This window comes from Carlito syrichta, unplaced genomic scaffold, assembly GCF_000164805.1.
Source record: "Carlito syrichta isolate Samal-C Ts95f unplaced genomic scaffold, Tarsius_syrichta-2.0.1 Scaffold308653, whole genome shotgun sequence".
Lineage (NCBI taxonomy): Eukaryota > Metazoa > Chordata > Mammalia > Primates > Tarsiidae > Carlito > Carlito syrichta.
The window spans coordinates 301,744-326,401 of NW_007252749.1; the positions used below are offsets into that span (position 1 = coordinate 301,744).

Below are 24,658 nucleotides of genomic sequence, written 5' to 3' on the forward strand. Positions count from 1 at the left end.
CTTCTTTCATCTATAAAAACTAAGGGAAATTAAAAAAAAAAACTTTATCAAGACAATGCTATAAGCATTTAAAACAGAATAATTCATATAATCCTCATGAGGATTCTTGAGGTGAATACAGTAAGTCCTCATATAGCATCACTAACAGGCTGTGAAAATAGAGACTTTAAGCAAAACAAGGCACAAGAAACCAATTTTACCAAGGGTAATTGATGTAAACAAGAGTTACATTCCCATAGCATACTTCTGGTCATCACCAAACTTTTAAATAAAGTCCTATAACTCTTCTAATATTAAACTTGAAATAAATTTGAGGTATACCTACATTTAAGAAAGAGTAACAAAAACAAGATCAGTATTGACCAAATACTCCAGTTCAAGACTGTGAGTGGTCAGAGGCTATCCTGGCAACTCTGGGTGAAAGGCAGGAACTAGTCTTGGAGAGGATGTAATCCAAGGTAGGGCACATTCACACACACCCACACTCACACTGAGATCATTGCAACACACCAATGAGCCTAACGGGCATATCTTTGGGATGTGGGAGGAAACTGAAGTACCTGGAGAAAACTCAGAGATACAGGAAGAACATGCAAGTGCCACAAAGACAGTTGACTTGGTCAGAAATAGATGGTTTTTTTTTTTCCCTCATCAATGTCATAGCAAAACAAAATTGAGCAAAGCAATGTAATTCTAGTACATGATGTATACTAATATCACCTTCATTTTACAAATGAGGAAACTGAGGTAAAGATAGGTTAAGTGCTTGGAAGGCTGAGGCAGAAGGATCGTCGGAGCCCAGCAGGTCGAGGCTGCGGTGACCGGGAGCGTGCCACTGCACTCCAATCTGGGGGACAGAGTGAGATTCCAACTCAAAAAAAAAAAAAAAAAAAAGGTAGGTTAAGTGGCTTACCAAGGTCTACTTGTGGTAAATGACAAACTGGGATTGGATGTCAGTGTTGATGGGTTATGTGAGAGAGCTCTATGCCTTCCATGAGCATAATCTTATACACATTCCTTTGGCAGCTTTCAATAACTTAATCAGGCAAATACCAGTACGATTTCAAACATTAACAGATGAGTAAATTGATCAAGGTCCGTTAGGAAGGCATGGCTGTGTGGCAATGGATAGTACAGGTGGGAGCAGGACACAAGTGGAAGGGGATCATTTAGATAGTTCTTTGAAATAATGAAATGCTGTGATAGTAATGAAAAGAGGGAGGGATTTGAGAACTATGAAAGACTGAAAAAAATTATATGAAATAGGAAGAGAGTAAAAAGAATGGATAGCAAAGACTAGAGACAGCAAACTACAACCCACACGCCAAATCTGTTCTACTATCTGTTTGCACAAAGAAATGTTATTGGAACACAGAAACACTCAATTGTTTATATATACATTCTCTGTGACTGCTTTGGCTCTACAACAGCAAAATTGAGTGGTTGCAACAGAACCAGTCTGGCCCGCACAGTCAAAAATATTTACTATCTGGTCTTTCAAAGAAAAGCTTTCTCTAACCCTTCTCTACAGCAGCCCTGTCCAGCAAAAATTTCTGTGACAATGAAAATGTTCCATATCTTGGCTGCTCAATAGGGTAACCTCTTGTCACACTGGATAACTACTGTAAAATTTAAATTAATTCAAACTGAAGAGTATTTAAAATTTAGTTCCTCGGTCATGCCAGTCACCTTGCAAGTGCTCAATAGCCACATTTGGCTAATGTGACTGAGAACTAAATTTTAAATTTTATTTAATTGTAATTAAATGTTTAAAAAATTAAATAGCCACATCTGTCTACTGGCTGACCTCTTGGACAGCTATAGAGAATCTCAAGGAGATAGAGGCAATCCCCAGAGTCATTTGACTCTCTAAAGAGAAACCAAATAAAGTAAGGGCTTAAAAACAATCCACTGAATTAAGCAGCAAATAGGTACTGATGATCTTCAGGAGAACAAATTGGGTACAGTGATGAGGACCGACAGTAGCTTACAGTGTGGCTGGAAGGAAGGGAGGAACTGAAGTGTAGACACATGGTTGAGAAGTTAGAATATGAAGGAAAGAGGGATGTTCTGTGCAGATCTTTCAACTGGTTTTCATTGAAAGAGAAGGGTGAAGGCAACTGAGGGCAAAGGAACTGAAAATTAATGGAAGAGGGGTTTTGTTTTTAATGGTGCAGGCAAGTGAGACAAGGTCATAAGTAGCGCAAAGTTCAGGTTCTGTTTTAGAAGTGCAAATGCATCAGCGCTGCTGAATCGAGACATGTATGTTTGGAATGAGATTATAGCATGAGCTAAGGAAAGAAACACAAGTGCAAGCTTTGTGCTAAAAGACTTGAACGCACCATTGATGAAGAGGCCATTAAAGTGTATGGGACAGGGGAATGACCTGCTCCACTATAGACTTCAGGAAGAGACCCTAGAGAGTTCTGTGAAGGAAGACTTGAGAGATAAACACAGAAATGAGATCCCTGAGGGTCTTTTGACCATCCTAGGAAGTTATACTACGGAATAGAAACATATGAAAAGTGGGACCATTATAGAAACAAATCAAAAAGGAGGAGAAATAGGAGAAAGGATGGCTTCAAAGAAAACTGAAGTTTTTATAATCTGGAATGTCATTTATATTCTTTTTAAGAGAAACATGGGTCAAAAATTAAAAGAAACAGTGTGTTGTTTTTTTTAATTTTTTAATTTTTTGCTATTTTATTTATTTATTTATTTATTTAGAGCTGTGGTCTCACTCTGTCCCCAGACTGGAGGGAATTGGCACGGTCATGGCTTACCATAACCTTGACCTCCTGGGCTGAGGTGATCCTTCGGATTCAGGCATCCAAGTAGCTGGCACTACAGGTGCCCACCACCACACTCAGCTAATGATCTTATTTTTTGTAGAGATGAAATCTCACTATGTTGTCCAAGCTGATCTTGAACTTCTGAGCTCAAGGTAATATTCCCGCCTCTACCTCCCAAAGTGCTGGGATTACAGGTATGAGCCATAGTGTCCACCGAAAGAAACAGTTTTAAAGCAGGGAAGAATAATTAATGTTTTGTTAATCGCCAATAAAGGGTCAGGTTCTGAGTTTGGTAATTTATATGCATGAAATTATTTGATCCACACAATATCCATTGAGAAAAACAATGTTATCGCCATCTTACAGAAGTGAGACATGGAGAGGTCAAATAACTTCTCAGAATTATAAAACTAACATGTGGCAGAATGGAACTCAGTGCTTTATGACTACAAAGAAAACGTTGTAAGCATAATTCCAGTGTTAAGTGTCAGTATTCATTTACAGGTAATTTTCATGCCCTCCTAGACTCTCTGTTTCCTATTAGCAGAGACCAGAAGATTGCTCATTAATGGTACACAGCAAATTCTCGATAATTGTTTTTAAATAAAAGTCTGTTACGTGTGAATGAATCTGAATTAAAGTAGTGCCCTTCTGACACATGAACAAAAACAAGAAAAAGTGTCTCATCAGGTAAATGGTCAACACTCAGCAAAAGCAATAACTAGCTCAAAAGTCTACTATTGCACAGAGACAGAGAAGGCTTTAAGCCTTTTTAAGAGGGCATCGTTTTGCTTTATTCACACGGTGACATCCCATCTAAATTACAGATACTTGGCCTTGGGAAGTATCAACTGACTGTTCCAGGAAACCCTCCAAATTGGTAATTGGTTACTTGGAGCAGCATAATAGCCTTATGTTAATTTAACCACTAGGGATATTGTTTTTGTAAAAGTACTTGGAAAGCATATCTCTCAGTAGGACAGATAATTGTTTTAGCAGAGAAACCTAAGGCAAAGACAGAGGCATTCTTTAGTCTGTCCAATCCTTTCTACATAAGTATGTAGACTTGGAATCTGGCCTCATCACACCATTTCTAGTCACAGATTGCTCCATCTCAACATGAAAGGACAACACAGACATCTGTAGCCCTGCCAGATCATCTCGGATTAAAACTAAGTGAATTGCCAATGGTGAGAAATGCAGTCAACAAAAAAAAAGAATAGAAGAAAGGCTTTCAGGAAATCAATACTTGTTATCTGAACTGAATCCACTGTCAATGAAGAGAAAAAGGATGAATGGATGATCTTAAAAGATTCTCGGGTTGTGAGTCATGCCTACCAGTACATTCAAAGAAGGTGAGAACACCATTTCATCTTGCTTATTTGTATTCTAGAAGAACATGCAGGAAAAACTGAGAAACAAAGGAAACAGAATCAGGCTTAATAATGAAAAGAAGGAAATAATAAAATTATAATTAATTAAATTGACATTAAGGGTTACGAGCAAAAAGGATGGTAAAAGTACATTTAGATTTCAAAGTATAAGTTTATTAAAATCACATACAATGTTAAATAACATAAACTTAAAAGTACACTTTTTCACAGGAAAGAAAACTTCATCAGTTAACCTCATTCGTGATAATACTTAAGGCACTCAGGAAGAGTGATCCCCAATCAACCAATTTAGAAGCAAATTATGATAAACTCATAAGAAGCCAAACTCCAAACCAGAGCTGGTTCCTAGAAAACCAGACTTAAAATCTAGGATGCCCCCAGGGGCCATAAGCAGGTAACTTCAAAGAAACCTTAGAATTATCCAGAGAACCAGGAGGGGGTGGAAGGGAGGTTGTGCTCTTTTATGCTAACTGGTATTTGTTGGAAAAAACAGAAGTAGCTGCTCAGCATATAATCCTGATGAAGACAATGATGAAATGAAGAACAAAGAAGGAAAGAGAAAGAAGGAGGAGGAAAATGGCAGTAATGCCAGCACCACAGAGGAGGAAGAACTTGTTTACATGGTGTTAACTTACTCAGGTTAAGAAGAAAGAGAAGGTGGGGGAAACAGATAAGGACTGAAACTCATGTTTTCTAGATCTGAGAACTTTAGGGTTACATATGTACATATATTTATTTTTATTTTTTCATGTTACATCTTCATCTGAGCTACCCATTCTTTTTCCTTTCAGATTATAACTCATGCAGAATGACACACTGCAACGCTCTGATGAAACGCTTCTCCTTAGCTGAGCCTCCCAGAAGGCAGACTGCATATTCATTAACTCATTCTGACCAACACTTAGCTCATGCCCACAGAGATGTTGAATACAAGCTCTTATTAAAGCAGAGGAATCAATCAATCATTTAGACTGTCCAAGAAGAATTTTTCTTTCCATTGAGCCTTATAAATTATTCTAAGATTGTTTCTATAAAGACTAAGTAATTGGGAGAGGTACACAGGGAACATCAATTGTGTCTGTAATGTTTTATTGCTTATAATAAAAAGATCTGAAGTCAATGTGACAGAATGTTAAGATTTTACAAAACTTAGTGTTGGGTGTCCTCTAAGTTATTATCTTCATTTACTCTTTAAATATTTCAAAGAAAAAAGACCATGGGACTTATTCACAATATTTATTATTATTTTTTTAGAGTACAGCTTGATAATATACATCAAAACTATGTAATTATCCTTTGGCCCAAAAAGTCTTCTAAGAATTTATCAGAAGAAGGGAAAGAAAGAAACATACACACACACACACACACACACACACACACACACACACACACACACACATCTTTGAAATGCTTGCCCAACAAGAAAGTATATCTACCTATTTATAATAAGAAAAAAAAAGAGAAATTATCTAAATGAAGAAACTGAAATAAATAATGTTATATTCACCCAATATGTTAAACTATTTTATATACATTACAAGTCACAGAATAAAAGAATGAAAGACCACACTTGTCTGGGTATGGTGGCTCAACCTGTAATCCCAGCACTTTGGGAGGCCAAGACAAGCGGATTGCCTGAGTCTGGGGATTCGAGACCATCCTGGACAACTTGGTGAGACCTTGTCTCTACAATAAATCAAAAAATAAGCCAGGTATGGTAGAGCGTGTCTGTAGCTGCAGTTACTCGAAAGGCCGAGGCAGAAGGACGGCCTTAACCCAGCAGGTTGACCCTGGGGTGGCCAAGAGTGTGCCACTGCACTCCAGCCTGGGTGACAGAGTGAGACTCCAACTCAAAAATAAAGAAAAAACACAACTTATTACAAGTGAAAAGTGAGCTATCAAATAATAAATATGGTATAATTCAATTTTTCTATATGAACAAAAATAAAAAGTCAGACTGTCAAACAGTTGTAGATTCTAGATTTTTAAAAGACATAATACCTACATATATTAAAAAATTGAGTGAATGCAAAAACTAGTGAAAGTGAGCTAGGTCTATCTATAGTCTAGTTAATTGTATTGTACCAAGATAATGTTGCTTTTCATAATGTACTATAGTTATGTAAGACATTACCATTGGGGGAAGCTGGTTGATGGATAAAAGTGAACCCTTTTGTACTAGTTTTGTAACTACTTGTAAGACTATAAATATTTCAAAATTTATAAAAAGATAAAAATGAAGACTAAAGTACCCAATACCAAATAATCTCAGATATTTGGCTTTCCTGTATTTACCTATTTCAAATGTTAAAGTTAATACTACTTTTCTAATGGGGGAAAAAAGACAAAAATCTAAATTTTATTAGGATTATTTCTGAAAAAAGAAATGTTAATAAAAAATAATTTCAGCCTGGCATGGTGGCTCAAGCCTGTAATCCCAGCACTTTGGGAGGTCAAGACCAGAGAACTGCCTGAGCCCAGGTGTTTGAGACAGGGGTTTGCATTTTGGCAAGATCTCATCTCTACAAAAAAAAAAAAAAAAAAAAAAAAATTAACCAGGCCTGGTAGCACACACCTATAGTTCCAGCTAATTGGAAGGTTGAGGTGGAAGGATAGCCTGAACCCAGCAGGTGGAGGCTGTGGTGGCTGTGAGCATGCCACTGACTCCAGCTTTGGAAATACAGTAAGACTCCGACTCAAAAAAAAAGCAAAATAATAATCACAATAATAGTTTCAATGTAAGTCTCAAACCTAGGCTTTATGTTTATAAAACCTCTCTTCTTTAATTAAATCCCATTGCATTACTATTTAATGTCTCACCTACACCTCTCACCAAAAACCTTTTACACAGACATAAACATAACATAGACATATTCACAAAAATAAATCCAACTAGACAAAATATACACCACTGGGCATACCCTAAAATGCTAAGCAAAACAGATACAAATTTTTGTTGCCTTTATACCCAGGCTTATACTCAAAATAATCTGAGAATAGTGTTACTAATTATATCCTTGCTACATCTTTGTCAATTTTCCCACTATCTCAACGCCACATTCATAGTTGAAACATTTTCCATTAACATTTTAATAATTTGAAACTTGAATACAGAGTTGCCTGCTCAATTATCCAAGAGCTCATTATCTAGCTGGTGCTAACCAAGCCCATTACTTCCCTTTATTCTCTTTGTTACTTGTCTTTTGCTTGCCTTCCTGCTTGTTAGCATCTCAAGCAAAAAAAACGAGAGGCTGCACAAAGGGATAAAATTAAATTTAGTTGATTTTTTAATCTATCAAAGGATTCAATAGTTAGAAAATAGCCCATTCACCAAAACGGGAAGCTATGTGTTTTAGTTATTCACACCTCAGTAGTCAAAGGTAATTCAGAGTAGAATTGATTGTAAAATAAAATGAATTCTATTGTCTATAGCTTGTCTATAGTTTCAGAAAATAACAGCTAGATAGTCCATATCACTTTGTATTGTAGGAGAAAATGAAAGCTATCTTGATATAAACAAAAACAACTTTTTTACTTCCCTCGCCCTTTGGTCTCTGACATTGTTTTTCAAAGTTAAACCTCTATCTGGACTCTCATCCAGCACTTGGAATAGTGCCTGGCTCAAGAAGTCATTCAGTAAATGTTTAATGAATGAACAAGATAAAGAAGGAACAAATGCTTTCATTCATAAATAAGTTCCAGAGCTAAAAACAAAAACAAAATCCAATTGTATCAACATAACAGGCTAACCAACATATATGCTTGTGTGTGTATGCATTTATGCACCTCACTTGTTTTAGAATCTGTAACACTGGTATTATGAGGATAAAATAGGATTAATTGGAGAGGAAATATGGCACACACAATGAGAAGCGAATAGACTCTAAAGCCTACTAGGGTCTAGTTTTACATCCTAGACCTGCCATCCGCATGACAAGTGAATATTAGCAAGTTACTTAACCTTCCCTAAAAGAGAATGTATGCTTTTAAGATGTTAAATAACTGTGGTAAGAAGTGTTGCTATTTATTGCTACTGTAATAATGTTTTGTATCCTGCAACACTTTACCACACACTCACAAACATGCACACGGAAACAAGCACGTACTGCATACATAAATGCAAATATATTTATACAGTAAATCATCTTTTAGAATTTAAGAGATTTTGAATATACTATTTCCTGCAGATACAGCCTTTGAAATAATTAGCTAGTTAATTTAAAACATATTCCTTATTAAAGGTAATTTTTACTAATTACAAATTTGAAAATTAATCCTTCTATAAGTTAAGCAAACCAATAGAAGAGACAGTTTTTCATCACATTGGGTCTACTAAGCTTATAATTACAAATTACATTTCAGACAGCACTTGAAATAGTCCAGTAAAATGACAAAATGTTTGTAGTAGACATATGTAGGAGATCTTGAGTAATCAGTACTCAATAGCATTAAATCATAATAAAATCAGCATGATATTTTTCTAAAATTCAAGCTTTTAACAGATTAAAATAAGTTTTTACTTTAAGTAACATAACATTTTACTATATTTTTGTGACAGTAATATACATGTATTCTAAGGAGAAATAACAACTTTCTTGTTATCTGATTGCTATAACTTTTAACCTGTGATTTTTATTGAACTATTAACTAAAAAATGACAATCTGATAACATGGTATTTATCAAACATTTAATGTGAAATCCTTGAAATCTAATTATGTGCCAGAAAGGCATCTTTTTAAGTTAATTCTCATGTAGGTACAGTCAGTCTTCCATATGAACAGTTTACACATGCACAGTCAACCAACCTTGAATCAAAAACATTCAGGGAAAAAAAAAGAAAAAATATCAATACAACGATTAAAAATAAATACAAATTTTTAAAATATAGTATAACAACTTTTTGCATAGTGCTTACATTGTATTAGGTATTTTTAGTAATCTAGAGATGATTTAAAGTATATGGGAGGAGGCACATTGGTTATAGGCAAATACTACGGTATTTCTATTAGGAACTTGAGAAAGAACTTGATCACCAATGGAGTTTGGTATCTGCAGACAGGGGGTGGTGTGCTGGAACCAATCTTTCACAGACACTGAGGGATGACTGTACTTGGCCTGTACCACATAAATGAGATGTTTCCTTACTTGCAGTATGTATGTCTTTGTCTTGATGAATAGAAATCATTTTGTCTTGATGAATAGAAACCCATAGATTGTGAAATATATTCTACTACAGCATAAAGGTCAGTGATTGACCCAAGGAGGAGCAAAAGAAGCTTTACGATAAAGCTTAGAGTCGAACTCAGTGGCTCAACCTGTAATCCCGCGCTTTGGGAGGCTGAGGTGAGTGGATTGCCTGAGCTCGTGGGTTCGAGACCCGCCTGGACAACTTGGCGAGGCCTCATTTCTACAATAAATCAAAAAATTAGCCGGGCGTGGTAGTGCGCGCCTGTAGTTCCAGCTACTCAGAAGGCTGAGGCGGAAGGATCGCCAGAGCCCACCAGATAGAGGCTGTGGTGGCCGGGAGCAGCCACTGCACTCCAATCCGTGTGACAGAATGGTACTCCAACTCAAAAAACAAAAAACCAAAAAAAAAAAAAAAAAAACAGATAAAGCTTAGGCCCAAGCTTAGATGACAGAACTTCAAACTCTTTGATTTCTTTATAAAAAAAGTCATGGATCATTTTGGTTCCTGATTGGATGGATGATTCAGGTAATAACTACCTGCAATTTATATAGGAACCCAGATTTAGGAGATGAATTAGGAAAGTTAATCAGCATATGGTAAAGTTTTAAAATCAGTTCAACAGATATACAAAAGGACCTGTGCATTCTGCTGTGGAAATAACAAATGTGATTTAGACCTGACCCCTGCTCTCCTATTACCAAGTGGTGATTTGTTAAATTACTGGTAAGAGAAAAATAGCAATGAAGTGTGAGCTCACATACTGAATGACAAAATGGAGATAGGCACTGAGCATTCATTGCCAAACTAGCTTAAAGGGAATCAAGATTAATGTGCTATTTTAGGAAAGAACCACTAAAGATTCTAAGGTAAATTATTTAGAGACACTGGAAGGAGATGAAATCAAGAAGACATGTGCAAGCTGACTTTGGGAAAACAGTGAGGACTTAATGTTCCTCCAAAATGAGAGAAGAGTAGAAGACACAGACATAGAGAGCAAATTAAGAAAAGGGAATTCAAAATCTCTAAGTTTTTTTTTAGAATTTTGCATTGCTCTCATTCTTTTTCACTCCCCTTGGCCCTGTCATCTAAACATTCGTATAACAAACAACCAGACAAAAGTTAAGTATAGTTACAACTCATAACCAAAGCAAGGCTCTATGGTGTGACCCCACTGGGTTGAAAAAATAAAGTCCACCACTGTATGACTTTGGACAAGTCATGTATCTCTCTGCATGTTTGTTTGCACAGTTATAAAACTGCATTATGTCATAAGGTTGCTGGTAAGATTCCAAAGAGATAATACATATATAGTGCTTAGCATAGGGCCCAATTCAGAACATTCTCAATAATTAAAACTGCTGTAGTTGTTGTCATTATTGTTGTTTTGTTGTTATTATTATCACCATTGTTATTATTGAGAGATAATGTATCAGGTTTTAAAAAAGGAATGACTCAGTCATAAGCTAGAGAATTATCATATGTGAGCTTCTTTCTCATTTGATTGCCGATTTTCCAAATAAACCATGTCTTATTTTAGTTCACCCCTAAACATTCAAAGAAAGCATTTAACGTTTTTAGATCATTTGTTTCTCCAGTGTTTGACAATATCTGTGCAACAATGCAGGTAAGCGAGAGAGACTACAACTCATTTTTCTTGTACTGGATTCCAAAAACTGAGATGTTCTTGTTAGAACTAAGAGAGCTGGATGCAACACAATTCTTAAGAAATACATTTCTGAACTTAATACATGCCATTTATCAAGGTGTGGCCATCTGCATATCTCCCCTTGAGTGTGCAGAAAGAAACTAGGATCAAGATGAAGGACAATGAGAGAAAAACAAGAAAGAATACTACACATGGATGCATTAAAAAATAAAGTCAACCACTTTCATAATTACGAACATACAATGAATCCTAATATTTTCTTTTACTAAGAGGTTGGAGGAAAGAAAATCTTTCAAGTATTCATAATTAGATAAATTAATTAGGCTATTTATCACTATATTCTTATAAAAATAACATTAAAGCATACTGCAAGCAATGAATAATGTGGTCATTATAGATTTTCCTTAAGCCAGAAAATCAATGGAGCATTTTTAAGGAAGAGATTAATTTTGCTTTCTACTATCCACAAAACATTTCTAAAGTAGTTGTCAACTAATGTATTAATTCCTCCCATCTTTAGGATTGTTGTACACAAAATAATTAAAAGTTTATTTTTTTTAAAGAGCATCTAGTATTCCATATTTAAAACGTTTCTAAGATACAGGCCTACACATTTATCTTTTTTAGCACTATTTTTGAAAAGTGAACTAAACAGTTTCAGTGGAGAAGAGGTAAAAAAAAGGAAAGAAAAAAATCTAACGCTATTGTTACAGAAAAAAAATATGTGTTTGGGAGTACAGATGCTAAATTAAAACAGCCTAGGCCAGGCGTGATGGCTCACACCTGTAATCCCAGTACTTTGGGAGGTGGAGGCAAGAGGATTGCCTGAGCCCAGGGGTTGAGACCAGCCTGGGCAACTTGGGAAGAACTTGTCTCTACAATAAATAAAAAAATTAGCTGGGCATAGTGGCACACGCCTATAGTTTCAGCTGCTTAGAAGGCAGAGGTGGAAGGATCACCTGAGCCCGGCAGGTCGAGGCTGTGGTGACTGTGAGTGTGCCATGGCACTCCAGCTTGGGTGACAGAGTGAGACTCTGACTCAAAAATAAAACAAACAAAAAAACCAGCTAGGTTAAATTTCTACATCTGCTATTTACTAGTTTTACAAATTTAGGCAAGTTTCTTAAGAAACTGTATTTCTATTATCACAGCCATTCAATGATAATAAAAATTAGCCCTACTTCACAAGGTTGTTATAAATATTATACCTGGCTCATAGTATGGGTACAATAAAGGTTAGCTGTTTCTACTATAAGCCTGACACTATTTATGTACATTAGCACATTCAGTCATTCCAACAGTCCTGCAAAGTCATTATTTCCTCTTCAATCAATAAGGATCAGCTGGATGATGCCATATAGTAACAACTGCAAACTCTCAGTTACTTACAAAAATAAATGTTTGTTTCTCACTCATGTCTCTCCACGGTGGGTCCTGGTGGACTCCCCAAAGCACTGCCATCCACACATTTTTGCTCAGCAATCCAAACTGCTTGTTCTACATGTGCTTCCACAAAGATCACAGCAGATGAGAAAGGCAGAGGACAAAGGATTGAAGCATCAGCAATAACTGCTTCACCCTGAAGTGACAATGTTGACCAAAACTAATCACATAGCCTCGCCTGTGTGGGGAAGACCAATCTCCTGTATACTAGCAGAGGAAAACTGATGAAAAGTGAGTGGAAAACACTAGTACACATCACAGTCCACATTTTATAATTCCCCCATGCTATAATGATTTGGGGCAATGTACTGTTTAAAGAGTAGAGACAACGTTCGAAGTCAGAAATCAGTTTGTTTTTTTCACTAACTCATCTTCAACTTTTTTCACTTATCCACCAAAATTAACATAGCTAACAAATTCCCACTGGTAGCAATGACAAACTTCAATTGGATTAAGGAAGGAAAATTGGGTGGAAGGCACACTCAGGGCACTCGTGATTTAGAAAAGTACTTAACTCTCAACTAAGAATCAATGAAAGCTTATGAAAAAAAAAGAATACAGAGGGAAAGCAAAGTGAGATTAGCACAAAAGTAGACTTCGAAGCTCCCACGCACTCATTAGCTAAAAGTTATTCTGCAAATGGTCAATAATACTGGTTTTACATCCCTTCAGTTACTAATTTTTTTATTTTTATTTTTGCATCTTACTATATGTTTCTACAAATATCTTCATTGGTCAGATCCACAATAGAGACTGAATATGCTTCCTCTCATTCCTCTCCCCCTCCACCTCCTCCTGTTCCTTCTCTTTTTCCTCTTTTCTTTTTCTCTTTTTCCTCCTCTTCTTCGTCTTCTCCTTTTTCATCTTCATCTTCCCAATTTTTTTAACTTAACTTATATATTCACCCAGCAACGACATCTTGAAAGATTATACTTGGGAACCACTGTTATTCTACCATCACAACCTTAGAAGAAGGCATTCCTACCAACCAGAGTCAGCTCATAAGTCAAAGACTTACAAACTTTAGTTGCTTTTCTCCTACTTATGGCAATTAATGTTTTAAATCAGTAAAGTCACATAATTAAATTCTATCTCTCTCTAATTTAATATTAGAAATATTAGAAAGAGTTTTTTTTGGCTATTTTCAAACTTTCAACTGTACTCTTTCAAACTCAAAATTCATAAAATTTAATTTTCCTAGATATAAAAATAGTACCTATCCTTTCTATGCACCGTCCCTTATCTCATTCAATCACAATACTGGCAAAAACAAATATAATGAATTTACCTTTAGTATAACAAGGTCTCTATCCACATAGTCTAGATAAAGGATTTGAATTGCACAGTCACATATACTACATATATCCTAAAACTGTAATTTAGAAAGGTATTACATTCATATATATATACAAAATTGCAAAGATTCATTTGCCTCCCACTCATTGCTCTTGCAAATGTCAAACCACAATGGAAAGCAATGATCTTCTCATGGAGTTTCTGCTTGTTGCTTACGAAAGTAAAATTTTTTTCTAAAGGAAGCAAATAACTTCAAACACTGATTTTTACCCCCCTCTCAACTTACATTGTATGCTATGAACAAAAGAAAAGCAAGCCACCTTCCAGGAGGTGCTAAGAGCTTGGATTTCCCCCCAACACCTGGTAGTTGATCGGTCACAGTTGATTGAATTTCCATTGTTCATTGATTGTGCCATTAGCCAGGCAATCCATCCTTGCTTATGTAATTGCAGCATTCCTGTAGTTCACTCTGTTCTGTCCTGAAGGTTCAGCAGCATGACAGGCTGAGAAAATTAGATACGGCACAGCACCAAGCTGCTGACCTTCAGAATATAAAATAAGGCCCATCTTTTAAAATTGTCTTACTTGATGAGGTTATTTTGAGGGAACTTTATTTCTAACATGCAATTTTTCATGCCAACCACATACCTTCTTAAAATATCTTTTATATTTATAAAATAATGATCATTTAAAATATATCTGTACTGTGCACAATGTTATGAATAAATTCATTTAATTTAGAGTTTGTCAAAAAGGGACAAATTTTTCATCTTTAGGTAAGACTCTCACCTTCAAACTAGAATGAAGCATAACTTTAAAAATATCTGATAAATATGAAGACAATATCACAGAATCTTAATAATTAAAAAAAAAGACTGAATTTCCTAAACAAATGAATGTGACTGAGCATTTATTTACCAAAGAACCAAAATTCAGTAGGAGCATTAAATTGCTTTCTGGTTACATAAAATCTACTTCATATCTTTTTAAAAATTTCTTTCCCTTTGAAACAATCTCAAGCTCAAAGAAAATTTGCAGTTATAAGAGAAAGTACTTTTTTCCTTCTGATCAATTTACTGACATGATACTCAATAACCACAGAATAATTTAATATGTAATTGCTACAAATAAGAACATTTTTGTAGAGAACCACACAGTAACCATCAAATGCAGAAAACTAAGATTGACATATTCCTACCTTCGAGTCCTCAGGCTCTATTCTGGCTGATTACTTGCTAAAAAGTGTTAGTTACAGCCTATGTATTCCATTCAGAATTACCTGTTGCATGTAATTCATACCTGGTTAGTGTCTTTCAATTTAGAACAGTCCCTCAACCTCATTTGACCCAGGTGGCTCAAGCCTGTAATCTTAGCAATTTGGGTGACCGAGGTGAGAGGAATTGCCTGAGCCCACAGGCAAATTGGCAAGACCTCATCTCTACAATAAAGAAAAAAATTAACCGGGAATGGTAGTGCATACCTGTAGCTCCAGCTACTTAAAAGGCTGAGGTGGAAGGATCGCCTGAGCCCAGCAGGTGGACACGGGGGTGGCCGTCAGTGTGCCACTGCACTCCAGCCTGGGTGATAGAGTGAGACTTCAACTCAAAAAAAAAAGAACAGTCCCTCAGTCAAAAATCTACTTTAGATTTGCCAAAACTTGGCAACTGGGCTTCTGGAACAGTTGCCTCCATATCTGTAAGAAAAGATTCTGGGGTTAGAACCAGGGCCACTGGAGCTATTACTATTATTCCTGGTCTACACTCTACTAACTAGCTGCATGACCTTGAGTTCCTTCATATGTAGAACAAACATGATCATACTAACTTTAAGACATTTGGGGGAAGTCCTAAATGGAACTATATAAGAAACTATTGTACAGTCCATAACTCAGAGACGCACTCAAACAAACATTAATTCTTTCATTCCTTTCAACTGCATCCTTATCTCCCTGACAGACTCACAAATATGGAGATATGTAGCTCACTAGAATCATTGTGATATATAGCAGGAACACACAAATCTACTGAATACTCTTTATTCTATTTCCTAGACTTTTCCATCCTGTTTTTTTCCCATTAGTGTCTTGTACCTAAAGAAGAAAAGTAACACAAAGTTCAAATTACAACAACAAAAAAATGAATACTGTTGAACAATAGGTTTCAAAATAAGGAAAATTCTTTTCATTCCTATTTCATCAGTTTCATAACTATGCAATTAAATATAGATGTATTCCAAAGAAGAGAAAGAGAAAAGAGGAACAGGGTGGAAGCTGTCTTTCATTTGACCCAGGTGAATTTAACCCAGGTACATTGTAAAACTGTTTCATCACCCTGTCACTGACCACCATCTCCATGGAATGTTTGAACCTACCACCAGTTTACTCTAAAAAACACTTAGTTTGGCTTTGACCCTAATCTCACTACTGATACCACATTATTAAGTCACCAAAGATCTCTGAGTCACAGTGGTTTTCTTTCAATTCTCAATAGCCTCAAAACATCTCTAGATCCCTTAACCACTATTGACTCTCCCTGTTTTTAATCTCTTCTCTCCTTTATAGTGGATAGTAAAATATCCTCCTCTTCCTTCTTCACTTTATTTAAATAAGTCTCATCCATTTATACAGTTTTTTTCTCCAACTTCCCTCCAAAATTCAGTTCTTATGATTTTCTCTTCCTTTCCTCTCTCTCATCAACATTCACAAGCTTATAACTCCCACTCCTTTGTAATTTATACTCAAATCTATAATTCTACATCAAGATGTTTTCCAGTTTTCAACTCAGTATCTTTAATTGCCCAACTAATTTCTCTTTTGGTTACTTGACTCACATTCGTAGTTACCATAACTTCTTTACTTCCCTGTACCCTGCTGCCAGGCTGTCACTATGTCTAATTTAATCTTTTTCCTGATACCCTAGTCTATTAGTCATATTAATTTTTGCTAATACCCTAGTTTATTAGTCACATTAATTTTTGTCAGATTTACTCTGATCTTTCCAGTATCTCTCATGCCCCAATATTCCAAGAAACCTTGACATCTGAGGCCAAACTTGGCCTCTGATAGTCTTTTGATTGCCTTATCTCCTTAACAAAAAATGTACAAGGATCATCACTGTCTTAGTAGGCACTGCACACAAAAAATGCTCACAATGTCAAAGTTAATGATTGTTATACGTAGACCACAATGCAATACTCCCGCGGTAGGGACCAGACAGTTGATAACAAACAAACACATGCAGCAAGCCGCTGCTCAGTTTCAACCAAGTGTTGCCCTACAGGAATACAAACCCACTGCTAACAGATATTTGGTTTGTTTTTGTTTTCCTTTTTTAAAAAAAGAGAAATCCAAAAACTAAATTTACAGAAAATTTAAATTTGAGATTAAAAATCTCCCAATGTTTAAATATTAACAACAAAGTATAAAATCTGAGAAAAATCTCTGAATCCAACAAAGCCTGAGAAAGTGCAAAAGCTTTTGCTTGCTACTCCAAGTCTTCTAAAACCATTTTGAAACTATCTTCTGAAATCAAGAACCGGCAACAAAGGAAAAACATTACAAGCCAACTGGTCTACTATACCTATCCTCCAAAGACACTTGGCTCTTCTTACCTCCATACTTTTGTCATGTTATTCTCCATACAGAAAGCTTTTCCTCCCTAAGTCCTTCTTTAAGTCCAGTCCAAATGCTACCATTTCATAAGCTGTACTGGCTTATGAGAATAATCTCTTCTATATTCCAAAGATAGCTCTATGTGTCAGGGACAATTTTAGACATTTTACAAGTTTCCCTTACCCAGTTTAATCCTCAGAAATTAATACGGTCATTATTTTTATTATACAGAGTTAATACATTTTTCTCTAGGTCAATGACAGATCTGGGGTTGAACTCAAGCCTGTGTTGATCCAGTGCAGAAGGAAAAATAAAAAATTCATATTTTGGTGATCCAATACATGACAGATATATACGCCAGGAAATTTTTTTAAATCTTTAACGTAACTCATAAAACTGTTCACAATATGGCTCTCTCATTCCATCTCTAGATAATTTTTCTGTCATTTCTTGAGCCTCAACTACATAATCCTTTCTTAGTTTCTAGAAGTTACAGAACACAGCATATCTCATGGCCTTTGCACATGATATTTTCTTTGCCTAGACTGTTCCTCCCATGTATTATTCTTATGTATTTTCATCTCAATTTAAACATCATTTCCTCAAGACCTCTTTTATCACCCTTATAGTCTACATTATATCTCCCATTAAATGTATTTCTTAGCATCTCCTGCAACTCTGAATAGTATGCTTTGTAATAATTTATGTAATATGTGTTTCCCCTGCAGCTGTGTTGTAAGTTCCTACACTTATCTTTTCAACATGTTCCTTTACTATACACAGAGAGTGAATGATTAATGTCCTTTATCTCTTATGAGCCATTTTAAGACTTGGCAAGATTAAACAACCTTAACCTCATAGTAAGTAATTGAGATCTTGCATGTTGAAAAGCCTATGCTATTCCCACTACACAAATGCAAACTCAGATTAAATTATTTTCTAATAATCTGCACTTAGAATCTTTTCCTTTTCCATATAGTCATTATTAGTATATATTAAATTCTAAATCAAATGCTATATGAGAATCTTATCATTACTTGCTGTTTAAATAAAAATAAGCTGAAATTGGATTGCAATGCTTTCATAGAAAGAGATAAATTGATGACCAAGACAGTCAGCCACAATGCATAATAGAAAAGTGAATTGCCTAATCCTTTAGAGAGTGGCAGCTGGATTTCAATTTCAGGATAGGCAGCAGGATGTCTATCAGGAGAAAATAACCGAAAACACCCACTCTGTTGTTCCAGGATTAAAGAAATTACAGTGATTTCTAACTGCTTCACCTTGGATTGCAATTCTCCACTGAAATCTCTTTAATAGAGATTGTATTACCTAAAGAGCCAGGTGTCAACAACATGAAGTAACCAACAAACTGTAAGAAGAGGCAATTCTTTGCAAGTTCCTAATTGTAATTGGGATTTTTTTTTTTTAATCTTAGAAATTGCAGTACTGGAAATAGTCATTCACTACAATGAAAAGTCCCTTCCACATATTAAAGATTTCTATTCCATATTCCCACATAGATACATATTATTGCATGTGTAAAATATTGGGTAGCTCATGCCATTGTCAAAGCTAATATGTAATACTATTTATGTGCTGGGGTTTTTGATAAGCCTGTGGATTCTGAGAGGAGATTACTCTTAAAAAACAACAAACAAGCTTATGATGAAAAAGAAGAAGCCCTTTTGCCTCTGGGAAGCCAAAGGGCACCAGAAACTGTGACTCATGTATGCCAACTTCACCTAGGAGAGAACAATTAGATGTAACAATCCCTCATTTTGATTAAGGACTTGGCTGTTAATATCTCCTATCTCCAGATCCCAGTTTCAAAGAAAATAAGCAAAATTCCTTTATAATAAATTGTGTCTGAACCCACTTACCATCTCTCAAAGGCATATACCAACAAAAATTATCAAAGCTATGTATTCCACTATTTGACTCTCATTTTTAAAATGTATATGCCAGCTCTTAGAGATATAAAACTTAGATTTATAACACATACCCTCCCCTCCCAAAAGTATATTCACTTTGCCCTTGAGTTTGGCTTTGTAGAAAATTGTTAAACTATCAGGAATATCTGCAATTAAGTATCCAACACAGTAATAGGTTCAAGTTCAAACCACTGATTGAATAAAGTTTAAGATTGGTGTCTCCCACCTCAACTACCCTCCCCAACCCTGCTCTGCCAAGCAAAATTCTTGATTGACTCACTGCAATTAAGGTTGGATCACATTGCTGAAACAAATACACTCAAGGTGTTTTTGTTTTGTTTTGTTTTTGAGTTGGAGTCTCACTCTGTCTCCCAGTCTGGAATGCAGTGGCCCACTCACAGCCACCACAATCTCGACCTGCTGGGCTCAGGCAATCCTTCCACCTCAGCCTTCCAAGTAGCTGGAACTACAGGTTCACATCACCACAGCGGGCTAATTTTTTTTATTTATTGTAGAGATGAGGTCTCACCGAGCTGCCCAGGCTGGTCTAGAACCTCTGGACTCAGGCAATCCTCTCATCTTCACCTCCCAAAGTGCTAGGATGATAGGTATGATCCACTGCACCCAGCTAGTCAAGGTTTTATCACTCATTGACTTTGATCTTCTAGGCTATTATAACACAGGTGTGGCTGTGTGGTTCCAAGACTGCAAAGATGAAGATTTCAGCTACAGGTTATCAAATGATGGTGATCTCTAATGTACTGAGTTTTGTAGTGACCTTTTCACAAAAAGACAACATTTTATACATACAACTTTAGAAAATGTAGGCAAGAGCAACTAGAGATTGCAAAGAAAAAACAAGGTCTATTTGCTAGGTACTTTGACCTCCACTCTTACTGCATTCTTCTGGGCCTTTGCTGCCACCCATTATCCCTCCTGAATCACTCCAGTATGCCCTTGTCCTTCCATGGTTACTGCCACTGCCTTAGCTCTGGACATCAGTGGTTTTCATTTAGAATAACCTCATGCCTTCTTAAAGGAATTATGTACACATTATTTTTATGGTAGGAATAAAATAGTGATAATACCTTAACTTATGGTAGATATTTGTACACAGAACTTTGAGAAAAGGAGAGGAAGTCACATACTCTTAGGAGAGACAACAATCTCTGTGTTTTGACTGAGGAACACTAGGAGGGTTTCCTGCTCCTAAAATAATTGTGGTCTGAGAGTACAAAGAATGCTACTCTTCTTTTAACACTCATAGGGTTTACGGTACACAAGACATAATCTGAGTGTTTTACTTGGTTAATCCTTAAATTATTTCTACATCTGCATTTGGGGAGAGTGAAGCACAGAGAGATTAAGCAACTTGCCTGTAAACACACAGTCAGTAATTATGAGAGGCAGATCTCAACCCCAGGTAATCTGGCCCCAGAGTCCATGCTTCTAATCTTTATGACTCCTAGAAAACAGGGACCACATGTTTTACTCACTATTGTATACCTAGTGCTAGGTTCACTGTCTGGCACATAAAAGAGGATCAGTCAAATACTACTAAAAAGAATGAAAGAGCAAGGTGCTTAGGGGTTGCCAAGGGAACACCATGATCCCTCCCCCAAATACATATGAACAGGACATGGCATGATGGGGAAACTGATGACTCTCTTATAAATTTCCAGCTCCCTGCTCTGAACAGGGAGGCATCTGTCAACTGCAGACTTGATGATGTTATTCCCCTCATTCCATTGCTGAACAGTGTTTTTCAAACTTTTATAGGACACCTCCTCTCTAATGACTGGCAGATGAGAGCAACCACACCTTTAGCAGGTAGGTGCACAGTAGCCTCATTCTGAGTTTCTCAAAGACTTTGCCTCACCCTCAATATCCTAGCAAGTCTGACATTTATACTAAGATGTGTCTTCTGCTTGTTGTAATATAAAAAGAATGCTTACAACAACTTACAGTTGCAACTCCAGGAAGAAAACTTTATTCCTATCCTGACTTCTAACACCACCTGACCAGAATCTATCTGTGTTCTTTCTGGGCACCATGTATTGTAGCTTCATATACACAACAGACCTCTGAACCTAGCCCATGCTACAGGACACGGTGCTGGAATCTCTTCCCAACCTAGCTCCTGACTCACCAGCCCTTTCTTCCTCCTCTCCAGTCAACGCAGTTACTGGCAATCACAGACGACTCAGTCGCATCCAAGCTATTGCTCAGCATTGGAAACTTTGTGATACTTTGTTAATTACGGCTTTGTAAACTTTGTGAAGACAAACCTATTCTTCAAATGCCGCTTTTGTGATTTTATTGAAGTCTTTCCCCCATCTTCTTCCTCCCCAGTGCGTGAATACTTGGTAACACTTCTCTCGTGTATGACACTGCTTGCATGTGCTTTTGTGGTATTTTGGCTACCACACTGTGCAGTCGCTGGAGTCCGACCTTGTTTTTGTCTTCTTAACATTCTCAGTGCCAAGCCCCGCCATTCAGGTCAATCTCTGACTTATGGAAGACTGAGCCCACATTAGGTACTCGAGTCCCTCAAGAGGAGAAGGCAAGAAGAGAGCTGACTATGAACTCGAAATTAAACACAAATGGAAAGGTTTGAGCATATCTCTCACTTCAATGTTCTTTCCTGATGGAAGAACTCCAGGTTCCGGGTTCCAGAGACGTCCTGGAGCCCAAAAAGTGAGGCAGGATCAGGGTAGGCTAAAAAGTCACTCACCAACTGGTGAAAGGCGGGTGTCTGTTCTCCAGCGTTTTGGTCCAGGGCTTGTACCAGCTGATCTGCTCCGCAGCTTTGCCCCAGAACCTCTCGGGGTCGCCCACCGAGGCTGCGAAGTGGGTCCTGTACTCGCCGCCGCTGCCTGAGGACAGCGCCCTGCAGCCCCGGCCCCCGAGGCCAGCCCGGGGGCCGGGAGCCACGTACGCCCTGAGGGCCGCTCCGGCGCCCCTGGCCGCAGAGGACCCGGGCAGGGGACCCCCGAGGCCCCCGGCGCCGGTGACTTTGCGATACTGCAGCCAAGACGGTTTCATTGCCGCCGGCGGTCCCCCGCGAGCTGCGCCTTCCGCAGTCCCAGAGCGTGCCTGTGAAGCGATAGGTTGGGCGCTAGTGAGTTCCTGGGGCCCAAGGGGAGCAAGCGGAGGCGGCGGCAAATTCCTAAGTGTGCCCGGAGCCCAGAAGTTCGAAAGTCACGCTAGAGTCGCCGAGAAAAACCGACCTGGAGCGACCGGGGAAGCCACAGACTGGAGTGGGGGCCCCCAGGGTCAGGGATGTCACCGCCTCGTGGCGGGAGGCGAGTTGCGCAAATCCAGCGCCTACTTGCATTCCCAACCCTGCGACTTTCCCGGAAACACCCCCCTCAAACTGCAGAACGTCCTCCAGATCTCAACACACCGGTGCTTCTAGGACGGGGCCAAAGGACCCAACTCACAGTTTCCCAACAAACAAGTCGTGGGCAGCTTCTCTGGTTTTAATCTTTGGAATGGTCGTTCGTGAAGGCGGCATCGCCTCCGGCCTACAGCGAAAACCGGCAACCCTGTGCGTTGTGGAAAGGCCCCTGATTGTTACTTTTTATTGATTTTTGTTTAATATTCAGCCCAGTCCCCAGTGATTAAAACAAAAGTGGCTCCAGGTCTGAGCCTGCTCCAGGATTTCCTAACAGCTGAGAGGGTAGGAGGAGTGACAGGAGATCAGGCCCGCAGCACTGGGAAGTGCTTCTTGGGGTGATTGGCGGGTCACGGGGCAAGGTAACCCCAACCGGGATGGGGAGTCACCTGCTAGCTGGTCTCCCACAGGATCTAGAGGCAGAGAACACAAAGGACTTGCCTCTTTTCCTTCCTTCTAATTTGCCTCTCTGGAGTTTCTGTGACTTTTTTTTTTCCTGATGAGAAAACAAAACAAACAAAAGGAAGAGCTAAGTAAAGATGAAATGAATCCAAAGAAAAAAAGGAAGCTAGGAAAATTAAAAGGGAAAGGTGGGATAAATTACTATCTGGGTTTAACATTCTTGAAGTTCTGCGATTTTTCACGCTTTAGTGAAATTCAGATGCAATCATTCGCCTTAATTTCATGCCAAACACATTCTGTCTTGGTGTGACAGTATTTGCAGTTTTACATGTAAAGTTGTGTATTTCCAAATCTGAGATGAGAAATAGTGGAATGCCCTGACTCTGGAAGAAATCACAACTCGAGAAGCTGTAAACAAAGAATTCTGCAGGGGGAAAAAAAAAGATGTGGAAATAAAGACCAATCAGAACAGAGATAATTCTAATGCACAACAGAGAATATTTCTTCAAATAACCACCTTGTCCCTTTTAACTGAGAATTGAGGGACTAGACTTTTCCCTAACACCCGAAGCCTACTTTATTCTTTCCAACGATTTCAAGTCAAATACTGTCTAATGGTAAAAGAAACTGTTCCCACTAGAATCCAGAGAAAGTTGCACAGTTACAAAGTCATTTAACCCCTTGGATTCCTCCAGAATCAGAGAATTAGTTATTGGCACCTAGTGTGTGTTCACATTGTGCTGCACACTTTAAAAAATGTTAGCTCCTGTGATTTTCATGAGAGTACTGAGAAGGGGAACCATAACCTCCATGTTTACAAGTGGGGCCAATTTAGAGATAGGTTAATTTGCCCAAGGTCATGGAGCTACCATGTAAAACAGTCAGGGCTCAAACCATCTTACTGCTCAGAGTCTGAACACCAGCATGCCTTGAATTCCAGGGTGCCAGGATACTGATTACCTCCACATCAAGGAGGAGGGCTAGGAGACAAGCCACTCCAGTTCTGTCACCCCAGCATACTGTACACATATGATCATTTTATCCTGTGTCATGACTGGACTGGAACAAGGTCTCCAAAGCATGATTTTACATCAGTCTGATTATCTTCCTGTATATAAAATAATGATTTTAGATTCCCAATAAAATATGACAAATTGAATAGCCATATCCATTCCTGTCCTTCAAGAAACCCCACTGAAGAGAATAAAAAAGGGCAGGTGGTAAAGTTTTACAAGGACAAAGAGAACAGGAAAGTAGAGGAAACCAAATGAATGAATGGATGAAATGAGAGAAGGTGAATCCGTGGTATGTGAGTTTAAATGGAGGGAATGGGGAGGAGTTGAATTTACTTGCTTGTGGAGGAGAAAATGGATTTCTTCCTTAGGAACCTAGAATCTCAGGATTAAAGGCCCTGGGATCCTCTGAAAGTTCAGAATGAAGGTTAGGACTTAAAAACAAAAGAATTGATTAAAAGATTATATGAAGCGAAGTTAGACTCCCAGACTGTCAAATGAAACCACTTTCTCTGGACTTGC

At 37.7% G+C, this 24,658-nt stretch overlaps 1 protein-coding gene across 1 annotated transcript in view; it reads right to left on the reverse strand.

Moving 5' to 3' along the window:
- ACSS3 (acyl-CoA synthetase short chain family member 3) overlaps window positions 1–22,493 on the reverse strand; it is a 171,473-nt gene extending 148,980 nt beyond the window's left edge. The window contains exon 1 of the mRNA XM_008065550.2: window positions 22,059–22,493. Within this exon, the coding sequence (XP_008063741.1) occupies window positions 22,059–22,369 (311 nt within the window). The 5' untranslated portion in view covers window positions 22,370–22,493. The remainder of the gene's footprint in view (window positions 1–22,058) is intronic.
- Between the last annotated feature and the right edge of the window lie 2,165 nt (window positions 22,494–24,658).